The sequence below is a fragment of the Maniola hyperantus genome, chromosome 18, assembly GCF_902806685.2.
Source record: "Maniola hyperantus chromosome 18, iAphHyp1.2, whole genome shotgun sequence".
Lineage (NCBI taxonomy): Eukaryota > Metazoa > Arthropoda > Insecta > Lepidoptera > Nymphalidae > Maniola > Maniola hyperantus.
In genome coordinates, this window is record NC_048553.1 from 10,148,328 (window position 1) to 10,160,043 (window position 11,716).

General features: G+C 36.9%; 1 protein-coding gene across 2 annotated transcripts in view; it reads right to left on the bottom strand.

Annotated features, from left to right (window-relative positions):
• The window catches only part of LOC117990557 (putative helicase MOV-10), a 34,245-nt gene extending 22,598 nt beyond the window's left edge, over positions 1–11,647 (bottom strand). The window contains exons 1-12 of one of the 2 annotated variants that reach the window (XM_069504521.1): positions 11,514–11,647; positions 10,971–11,093; positions 10,102–10,222; positions 9,189–9,351; positions 7,247–7,374; positions 6,244–6,350; positions 5,293–5,430; positions 3,899–3,995; positions 3,658–3,754; positions 2,722–2,827; positions 1,769–1,939; positions 834–981 (exon numbers count right to left, since the gene is read on the bottom strand). In XM_069504521.1, coding sequence (XP_069360622.1) covers positions 834–981; positions 1,769–1,939; positions 2,722–2,827; positions 3,658–3,754; positions 3,899–3,995; positions 5,293–5,430; positions 6,244–6,350; positions 7,247–7,374; positions 9,189–9,351; positions 10,102–10,222; positions 10,971–11,089 — 1,395 coding nt within the window. In that variant the 5' untranslated portion in view covers positions 11,090–11,093; positions 11,514–11,647. Of the gene's footprint in view, positions 1–833; positions 982–1,768; positions 1,940–2,721; positions 2,828–3,657; positions 3,755–3,898; positions 3,996–5,292; positions 5,431–6,243; positions 6,351–7,246; positions 7,375–9,188; positions 9,352–10,101; positions 10,223–10,970; positions 11,094–11,397 lie in introns of both variants that reach the window. The other variant, XM_034978013.2, reaches the window with a different exon arrangement.
• Positions 11,648–11,716: the final 69 nt, after the last annotated feature.

Below are 11,716 nucleotides of genomic sequence, written 5' to 3' on the forward strand. Positions count from 1 at the left end.
ATTTAAAGAAACATACCTACAAAATCATTTTCGTCAGAGAAAACCGAAAAATTACAGCAATTTAGGAGCTTTGAAATGGTAAAGAATTTTGGTTAAGTATTTTAAAATTTTGTTTGAAAAAAGTTAAAAAATTGTGGTCGGCCACCATGTTGCAGTCTGCGCACACGGTTTGAGGGCTTTTGTACTACCAGCTGTGGAAAATACTGTACATTGAAGTTCCTTTCTGACCATCGACAGAACGATGTTTAGCTGTGGACATCTATCGGTGGAATGAGACGACGACGATGAGCACATGATAACGTATGCTTTTAAGTTAAAGAGGACACACCTATATAAGTCCCGCAAATTGGTATTGCGCTGAAACCATGTCTCATTAACATCGAAATGACGAGTAAAAATATAGGTACTATCAGCTTGAAACTTCAGTCTAATGCTGACGTCACTAAAATGATAGAGCCTCAATAGCTCAACCGGTAAAGGAGCGGACTGAAAACCGAAAGGTCGACGGTTCAAACCCCGCCCGTTGCACTATTGTCGTACCTACTCCTAGCACAAGCCTGACGCTTAGTTGGAGAGGAAAGGGGAATATTAGCCATTTAACATGGCTAATATTCTTTTTAAAAAAATGGCGGCTACGCGTATTAGCAATTTCCGGGACTTATACAACAAAACCAATCATTTTCTTCAGAGAAATGAAAAAAACCAGGATTTTAAAGTGAAATAGCTGATGAGCCAAGTCATAAAAAAGTATTACCTTTTTTAGCGTGTAGTATGAAAATTAAAATTAAGCTGGTTAAAAATGGAATTAAAATAAGATAAAAAAGGTGACTTACCTGTATGATAGCTTCAACGATGGTCATAGTCTTGCCTGTGCCGGGAGGTCCAAACACAATGTAGGGCGCTTTGCCCGATGTGCCCGACACTATGTGCTCCACGGCTGACTTTTGCTCCGCGTTGCTCTCTATCAGAGGATTGTAGAATCTGCAAAGATACAAATAAGGTAAAAAAAAAACCGGCCAAGTGCGAGTCAGGCTCGCGCAATGAGGGTTCCGTACTACAGTCGTATTTTTTCGACATTTTGCACGATAATTCTAAAACTATGATGCATAAAAATAAATAAAAATCTGTTTTAAAATGTACATGTGAAGACCTTTCATATGATACCCCACTTGATATAGTCACTCACTTCGAAAGTTGAAAATACTAATTATTAGTTCATGACCACAATTTAATTTTTTTTGTGTGATCTAACCCTAAATTTACGGTTTTCAGATTTTTCCTCAAATGTCAGCTATAATATCTACCTACCTGCCAAATTTCATGATTCTAGGTCAACGGGAAATACCCTGTAGGTTTCTTGACAGACAAGACAGACAGACAGACAGACAACAAAGTGATCCTATAAGAGTTCCGTTTTTCCTTTTGAGGTACGGAACCCTAGAAAGGTAAAATTCGCTGCTCACAACGGGCGCCAACGGAAGAATCTGATAAACGATCCCATCTTCCTGCTGAATTCGTTCATAGTTCATTCAATTAGTGATGCGCTTCAGTGGAATAATAAATGCAGGGACATGGCAGTGTTACCTGGAGCTTAACACATCGGAAATAGCTTTGTGTATACATGGCATGGGAACTATGTGGTACAATCAATCTGATGGCAGTGATTGTGATGGTGCTGAATGCTGATGATGATAATGGTGATGGTAATGGTGATGGTGGTAGATATTGGTGTTGCTGAAGTAGTTGCTGAAGTTCTCAGTTCACTCACTTAGTGATGCGCTTCAGTGGAATCCTCCTCGCGCTTGGCGTGGGGAACACGCGGCAGTCCTGCTTGGAGCTGAACACAGTGTTGACGGCTTCGTGCATACGCTCCATTGGGACTCGGGACATCAAGAACCGAATGTCATACAGCGAATCAGGGTTGTAGTAATTAGTGAATCTGGAATAAATAACTTGATTTCATTGTAGAATTTTAACTGTTTTAAATATTTAGTATATACTAAAAAACTTAAATCTAAATTAAAAGTACAATAAAATAACATTAAATTAAAACTAAAATAAATTAAATTAAATCTAAAACCTCATCGAGACCACCACAGCGAGGCATTGCCCCTTTGGATGGCCAAACTAATTCTTTGACCAAGGTAGCTGCCAGCTCTCGGGTCCCCGGTTGACATGATAACCCTTTTCGAAATTTCCTCAAAAAGAGCTCGAGCCCCCGGGCCCACGGCCCCAAGGTCTCCACACCAAAAGGCACGAATATAAAGCTCCCATCAAGGTTTTCATATTTGCGCCTCTTGGCCAGAATTCTAAATCAAAGGTTTTGTAATTCAATAAGCTACTTTTTTTTTTAAAATCTAATTAAATTTTTTTTTTTTTTTTTTTTTTCTTTTTTTTTTATTATTATTACAATAAAACTTAAAGCTAACCTTATCTAATTACTATATAAATCATGACCGCGTGGAATGGTGCCAAGAATACTGGCTGCATTTCCGCGCTGGACAGCCAGGCTGATCCGTTGCGCAAAAAATTAGCCAGCCCTTCTTTCACCAGATAAGCTACTTTTTATCCCGGAAAAGCAAAGAGTTCCCACGGGATTTTTAAAAACCTAAATCCAAAAGACCAAAGTCACGGGCATCAGCTAGGTTATAATATTGGTGAGGAAGATTGAAAATATAGACGTTTCCACCATTATTAAACGCAAGCAATCTTGACACTTACGAGTCGTCCATATTGGCTAACTGAACGTGGCTCTCATTGAGTTCTTTGATGGTGCTTTCAAACACAACTTGAGAGCTATCTTTAGGTCGGATGTAGACGCGGTCACCTGAAATAAGATTTACTTATTACACGCTTTTTTTCACTTTTTTTTAAAAGAATATTAGTAAAGTTAATTGCTGACTAATGATTCCCTTTCCCCTCCAATTAAGCGTAAAGCTTGGGCTTGGAGAAGCAGCCCAGTAATCCCACGGGTAGGATGATTGCGGTCCTACAAGCAGACAAACTGGTATAGCTTGCGCCGGAAGGACAAACTATACAGAATCTTAGTGAACAGAGGCAGCGACAAGGCTGCCAGATTTTTTTAAAGAATATTACTCAAGTTTATCATGCTGACTAATATTCCTCTTTCCCCTCCAATTAAGCGTAAAGCTTGGGCTAGGAGTAGGTACGACAATAGTGCAACGGGTGGGATTTGAACCGGCGATCAGTCCGCTCTTTTAATCGTTGAGCTATCGAGGGTCTAAAAAAGGCTTTCTGTTAGCTTCGTCTGTATCTTCGTAACAAAGTATCCCATCTAAAAGGGACTTACTTTTAAATAATTTCCTATTTTTAGGGTTCCACATCTCCAAAAAAAAGTAACCCTTATAGGATCACTTTGTTGTCTGTCTGTTGAGTTTATCAAGACCCGTCAAGGGAATCATAACCTGTAGGGTACTTCCTGTTGATCTAGAATCATGAAATTTGGCAGATAACGATGCACAAGTAAAGGGAAAAATTCGAAAATCATGAATACATTACAAAAAAACTGAACGATGGTACAGAACCATTCATAATAATATATTTGAATATACATAGATTTTGATATTAGATGTGTTATATGTTTTGAATTCTGAATAAAATATACATACTGCCTATACTGAAATATATTTTTTTTACCTCTCAATAACGAAGGTCTTTTCTCAGCTAATCCAGGAACTTCCAAAAGATACACATTTCCATTTTTTTCAATTTTCACACCAGACATGTTGTATTTCTAAAAAAATAAAATCTCTTAGAAACTTTAATTTTCTTTAAAAGTACACAACAGTGCATTTTTTTTTCAAGTAGGTATTATATTTACATAATTAATGATTAAATTTACAAAAAACTTTTTCTAATACACACAATGCATACATACCCTCAAATTGATCTTTGAAATAATTTCCTCCCACCACAGTAAATGGTGGAAATAAATCATGTAATTGTTTTTGGTAGGGCCCTCGTCAAATATTGCTCTGAAAAAATGTAATTTTTGCTAAATTTATTTAAGTACTAGATGATGCCCGCGACTTCGTCCGCGTGGATTTAGGTTTTTTGAAATCCCGTGAGAATTTCAAAAAATTGCTTGTTGGATGCTGTTCAACAACCTGCTGCTGCTGTTGGATCCAACAATAGTCATTTTTACATTGTTAATTTAGTAACTTTTTTTTTTAATACAATAAAACTTAAAGCTAGCCTTATCTAATTACTATATAAATCATGACCGCGTGGAATGGTGCCAAGAATACTGGCTGCATTTCCGCGCTGGACAGCCAGGCTGATCCGTTGCGCAAAAAATGAGCCAGCCCTTCTGTCACCAGTTGAGGCTATTAATCGCGGTGAAATGTCTCGTAAAAAATTTTTAGCACTAAGACTCCATGGCCCCAGGGTCTCCACGGCAAACGGCACGGCTTGCCGTTTTCAGCTGTTTCTGCTGCGGCTCCCGGTCTTGATGCTGTCTTCCTGATATGACACGGGGCCAATGTGTCAACGCAAGTTGCGTCCCACATTAGCGCCCGTCCCCGTTCCCAGGGAACCAGCGTCAATCCATTTAGTAACTTAAAGTCGGAATATCTAATGGTGGGGTCGATTCTCTTGTACACAATCTGTAAACTAAACTAAAATGACATGTCTAAATTTATTGCTATCCCTAAATTTGTTGCGGAAAAGGAGAGATTTAGACCTGTTAATTTAGTTTAGTTTAGAAATTGTGTACAAGAGAATCGGCCCCATTATCTTCCAAGTACAAAAGGATCACTCCGCATAGATATAAATAAAAATATTTTATTTTAACAAAAAATGACTCTTGTTACCACACAATAAAATGCAATTTAGCTCGCACAGCGCTGTGACTTAAAATTTAATAAGAACCTCTCTTTTATTGCATAAACTCTTATTTCTCTCTCATAGGATTATGCTTTAAAAAATATATGTTTTTCGCCCCGCCTGAAAAGTGTCGAATTTGAGCTGTTCCCTTTTTTACTGAAAGCTTTTTCCTGAAAAGAATGAAAGTAGTTACCTAGTGGATACAAGCATCAATCGCATCTTCTCCATACCATACGGGGGCAACTGCAGTCCCTCCAAAGCCCAAATTCCAAGTTAACCTGCTTTCATCTTAGACTGCATCATCACTTACCACCATGTGAGATCACAGTCATGGGCTAACTTGACTCGGAATAAATAAAAAAGTGTCAAATTTGAGTTGTTACCTTTTTTTACTAGAGGCACTGAAAGAGGCCTGCTAAGGTTCCTGAAAAGAATGAAGGCAATTACCTAGTGGATACGAGCATCAATCGCATCTTCTCCATACCATCCGGAGGCAACTGCAGTCCTTCCAATGCCTTCTCCTCCAACCCACGGGGAAGGAGTTCCTTGAGGAGCTTCGGGATCTTGAATTTTAGTTGATATGGCCTGAAAAATAATCACTCACACTGTAGCTAATTGTATTGTAATAAAACAGAATCGATTTATTTTTTTAATTTAATTTTAAATAAACTTACTAAGTATTTTCGCATATTGCATCTACCACTGCTTTTCTCACCAAACTTTATTTCCCAAAGAGTATATATTTAATAAGAAAAGGACAGACAAGGGACAGACAAACTTAATTTAACTTTAAACTGTCAAACATGTTAACCCTAGATGCCAGTCTCAAGCATAGCGTTTTGTAAAGTAGCACTATTTAGTCTTTATCTAATTTAAAATTCACTCTCCATACCTTTTTTAGGAATATTAAAAAACCGGCCAAGTGCGAGTCAGGCTCGCGCAATGAGGGTTCCGTACTACAGTCGTATTTTTTCGACATTTTGCACAATAATTCAAAAACTATGATGCATAAAAATAAATAAAAATCTGTTTTAGAATGTACAGGTGAAGACCTTTCATATGTCACTCACTTCGAAAGTTGAAAATACTAATTATTAGTTCATGACCACAATTTTTTTTTGATCTAACCCTAAATTCGCAGTTTTCAGATTTTTCCCCAAATGTCAGCTATAAGATCTACCTACCTGCCAAATTTCATGATTCTAGGTCAACGGGAAGTACCCTGTAGGTTTCTTGACAGACAGACAACAAAGTGATCCTATAAGGGTTCCGTTTTTCCTTTTGAGGTAGGGAACCCTAAAAAGCAAATACTCTAAATTAAGTTTATAGAAAGACATAAGAATCGACGCCAATTTCATCGATTGATCGATTGATTTTAAATAAAGAAAAAAATCTTACACATGGGTTTTTGAAAGTATAAAATGATCGGCCCGCACCCAACTCTCATTAGTGTACGGGCTTTTCTTGCTAATGTGTTTTTCTTCATGCTCTTGCACTAAAACTACCTGCAAGAAGAATACTAATCAAGAACGTTTTGCGATAGTGAAAGATTACTATTTATGTATATAAAAATGATTCGCTGGCTGAATGTGTTGTTGATCGCAAATCTCGAGAACAGCTGAACCGATTTCGCTAATTCTTTTTTTATAATATTCCTTGAAGTACGAGGATAGTTCTTACGGAGAGAAAAATTTAAAGTATTAAAAAAAATTAGAAATATTTAAAGTATTAAAGAATCGACTGTTAGGCGGTACGAAGTTCGCCGGGTCAGCTAGTTACATAAAATGTCCGTCGCTGGAATATACAGCAATCTATGTACTAAATTTCATAAAAATCTGTTAGGCGTCTTCAAATTTACTGCAAAGTGCCGCGCTTTGTAAATCCATATAAATAAAAACGCGCGACCTCAGCGTCAGTTCATCGATCGAAATTAAATAGATTTACAAAGCAGTGCGGCCTCAGCGCAGCCGCAGCACTGCAGCCGCGCTTCCTCTGCGCGGCACTTTGCAGCAAATTTGAAGGCGCCCTTAAACGGATGGGCCGTGAAAAGCTAGCACGTAGACACACTTTCGCATTTATAATATTAGTATGGATATAGATTATTATTGTTGTCATCCAATAAAAACTATGAAAATAAAACAACGCATTAAAAACTTAGTCTTACTAATATAAATTTAAATATACAAAAGAAAAACGAGACTGGCTGACTGATTTATCAACGCACGCTCAAAGCACTGGATGGATCAGGCTGAGGCATGCAGATAGAAATTATGATGTAAACATCCGCTAAGAAAGGATTCTTGAAATTCAACGCAGGGGTTTAAAACATTGTGTAGTTCACGTGGGCAAAGTTGCAGGCATAAGCTAGTTTGATATAAACATTGTGCATGATCGATCATACCATTTCACGAATAAATATGAGATTTTTCTCATCGCTTCTGCGGAAAAAGGTGAACATAATCGGCATCTCATATTGACCAATCTCTGGGACATGAAACTGGACACTGACTTCCTCCTTTATAGTCGATTCTGTAAGAAAAAACAAAATATACAGGATGTAACCAGAACGCTGGCAAAAACGAAGACAGGTGATAGTACTGATGATTACTGATATGATAGCATAAAAAACCGGCCAAGTGCGAGTCAGGCTCGCGCAACGAGGGTTCCGTACTAGTCGTATTTTTTCGACATTGTTCACGATAATTCAAAAACTATAATGCATAAAAATAAATAAAAATCTGTTTTAGAATGTACAGGTGAAGACCTTTTATATGATACCCCACTTGATATATTTATCTCACTTCGAAAGTTGAAAATACTAATTATTAGTATTAAATAATAAAAAAACTTATTATTTTGTAAAAGTTTACGATATATTGCAAATAAAACATCTGACTGACCTCAAAGGTCACCGAACGTTACGTTAGTAGGTCACTTGAAGTAAATGACGCGTCGTAAGCGGAGCATTGACCCGTGTTTTGCACGCTATACATTGCTAGTTTGAAAAATACTAAATCACTAAAACTACAAAATGAGGCAAATGGTTACTGGTATAATTGGATTGTGTTTAGGTAGTATAACAATAACGCTAAGTTTTTGCTAGCGTTCTGGTTACACCCCGTAGTGCCATTAGGGCATTGGCCAAGTGGTTAAGAGTCTGCCTCCTGTTCGAGGTAGTTTTTTTTTTCATTTCTACCTGTTGCTATTTACATTGCAACATCTTTAGCTCTAATTTACAATAATCTATCCTTAACTTAACTTATATCTAGTTTTTTTTTTACCAAGGTCCGGTTCATCCTCTATCGTTGCATTTGCACATCTTACAAATTTTGTATTACCTACCTACTATTTTTTATTATTATTTACCACTATACTACTACATAATATTACTTACCAGAATATTTGAGCCTCAATAGCTCAACCGGTATAGGAGTGGACTGAAAACCGGAAGGTCGACGGTTCAAATCTCGCCCGTTGCACTATTGTCGTACCTACTCCTAGCACAAGCCTGACGCTTAATTGGAGAGGAAAGGGAAATATTAGTCATTTAATATGGCTAATATTCTTTTAAATACTCCATACTCCTTGAGAGTACCTATTTAGTAAGAGTTAAATGTGTACAGCTACTGATGGAGGAGGCCTATACCCACGAAAGGGTAACCCAATAAAGAAAAATTGAAGATATTAAATTAAGGAAAGTAGGTATTGTATAATAATAATCAATGTGTAAGGATGGGTAGCTAAATGCATAAATATTCTTTAAAATATATATATATTGACCAACCTTGAACTACCCTGAGCATATGACATATGTGTATATATATATATATATATATATATATATATATATATATATATATACATATGTTATATGCTCAGGGTAGTTCAAGGTTGGACCCGGGGCATGCACCTCTAAGTTTTCGGAGTTATCTATTTTAAGCAAGTAAATATTACTTGCTTTCAATGGTGAAGGAAAACGTGCACACACGGACGAAGTCGCGGGCATAAGCTAGTAAAATATAAATTAAAAACATATTACTAACAGTGAAAGTTTGAAACTTACAATAGTTATGAAGTACCATGCTTGACGTTGATTGTCTCTATTGTATCTTCTAAATAGGTATATAAAAGGAAATGTGACTGACTGACTGATCTATCAACGCACAGCTCAAATGACATTATGACGTAGGCATCCGATAAGAAAGGATTTTTGAAAATTCAACCCCTAAGGCGGTGAAATGCGGGTTTGAAATTTGTGAAGTCCACGCAGATGAAGTCGCGAGCATAAGCTAGTCTTATTTTAAAGTAGTTTAGTTGGAAAATAGAATAACAAGAATACTTACTCTTACATAAAATATGTGGTTCCTCTCCAAAAATGAACGGGTGATTAATCATTTGGTACTGCGGCTGTGGATGCGCCAGCTGGATGCCAACCACCAATAAATCTTCATTTTTCATATCATTGCTGATCTTGAATGAGAACTTGACACTTTGGTTAGGCTTCACCTGAAAATAAGGTCTGTATCAGCTATCCTTACCAGCACTAAAACTGCTGAGTTTCTTGCAAACTAACATGTCATGCAAAGATTGGATAAGAGAGCTTCGGTTGGTCATAATCAACCCATCCCACTATTGAGAGACGGGTCTTGTCTCAGAACGAGATGGGTTTTTGCCATTTAAAGCTAGCCTCATAGATGGCTTATTTTTTGCGCCACGGATCAGCCTGGCTTCCACGTTAATTAGAATTATTATATGATGAAATGCAGCCAGTATTCTTCCACGCTGGCATGATTTGTACAATAATTAGAATTATTATACAAATCATGCCAGCGTGGAAGAATACTGGCTGCATTTCGGCGCTGGACAGCCAGGCTGATCCGTGGCGCAAAAAATGAGCCATCTATGAGGCTAGCTTTAAATGGCAAAAACCCATCTAGTTCTGAGACAAGACCCAGCCAGCCCTTCTGTGTGAAATGTCATAGAAACTATATTGGCCAAATGTGGATTGGCAGACAATCTTAGAGAATGTTATTCATAAAGAACTCATGCAGGTTCCCTCACAATGTTTTCCTTCACCTTTGAAGCAAATACACAACTCTGAAATGTTAGAGGTGCACGCTTGGGATTGAACCCTGACTGAGTATAAGAGGCTGACATCTCAACCACTAGGTAGTATGCCCACTTGTTGTAGCTGGAACCTGTTAAATGTGTACCATATATAAGAAAATATGTACAAACTATCAAATGTATTCTTACATAAATCCTAATCTTATGATGATCCGTGTCTTCCACCTTAGTAGCTGTGGCTTCATTATAGGGCTTGCTTTCAGCTGTTCCTAATATGATTACACCATCTCGGTTCCTACTGAAGCCTTTCCTATTGATAGAATAGAAATATTAGTTTAGAAACCTGTAGAAGTACCTAGCCCTATTGTGACTCTTATTGTTAGAGCGAGATAGCTAAGCGCTTACATTTTTTGTCCTTATCACCATGTTCACTTTTTTGTTTGACAACATAGATTTTGTACACGAGATCTTGACAAAAATCATGATGTAAGGTTATGTTGATTGAAGCATTTTAAAGAAATAATTAATTTTGTTTTGAAAATTTAAAACAATTTTTCTTTTTAAAGTTTACTATAATAGGCTACAATAACCAAAGCGAGAGTAAAATAGGGCCATAGTATGCCACACTAGCCCAATGCAAATTGGTAGGTAGTTATAATAACCGGTATACTCTTTATGCTGCAAATAGCTGGGAGGCTTTGGCTTTTTGGCTTTCATTTTAACTGGTAAGTCAATATAAAAATAATTGGTTTTGATTGTAGTGTGAATTGTGGCATGTCTGAAGGTTGTTTCTGTGAAAGTTTTGATAAGTTTGTAGTTTGCAAAAGCCCTTAAAAATTGTGTTTGCTTTGAGTTCTACTTAGACGTCATAATAAGTTTTGAGTTTATAATTTACTCTAAAAGGATCTAGTAACTTATAAAGAATGTAGCTATTCTCTATAACATAGAATTGCGCTCAAATAGGAATTTGAGATATTCCGATAGGATCTTTGAAAAACTTAAATCCACATGGATATGTTGAGAAATAGATAAAGAATAAAGTATAGAAATAAACTTACTTATTGTGCTTATAATTGAGTAATATCACATTACACTGATGTTTCGGCGTATCATTATGATGGACATCAGAGTTTTCATCATAATGTTCGTCGACTATACCACACACATCACAATACATTTTGCTGAAACAGATATATACTTTACTATAACATCCACTATTTACCCAGTGATATACATAACTATGCATTTACCGTAAAAACTTTACAAAGTAACTAACTACTTGTTTTTCAAAGTTCTTTTGTAATTGAAAAAGTTTTAAAAATCGAAATAACAGAACCCTGAACCCCATCCCGCTAGAGTAGGATTGTATATCCCAGCGGCCAGCCCTTTAAAAAGTTAATGACAAAGCAAAAAACGTGGGGTGATGGTGGAAACTTGTACCTAAGGTACTGTAAAACTTTAAAACTGAAAAAATTTAAGGCTTACCTAGTCAATCGAGTTTAAAGGGTTTTATGAAATAGAACAAAACGCCCAACTTTCTGAAAGTATTAACAAATGACCAAATGACCTTATCACGGATTACGAATAAGAAACGAACCAACCTGCGATTTGCTTGCTGCGACTGCGAAAAAAAACACCGACCGGCGACCAGAAAATGAAGAACTAAAAGACGGTAAGGTAAAATCCCCGAACAAAAATGATTTTTTTTTTACCCCCAACCTGCCGAAGCTGCTTCCTGTCGCGGCTCTGGATTCTAAATTCTAACATAACTTCTATCCAATGTTACCAGTATAAGATTTTAGTT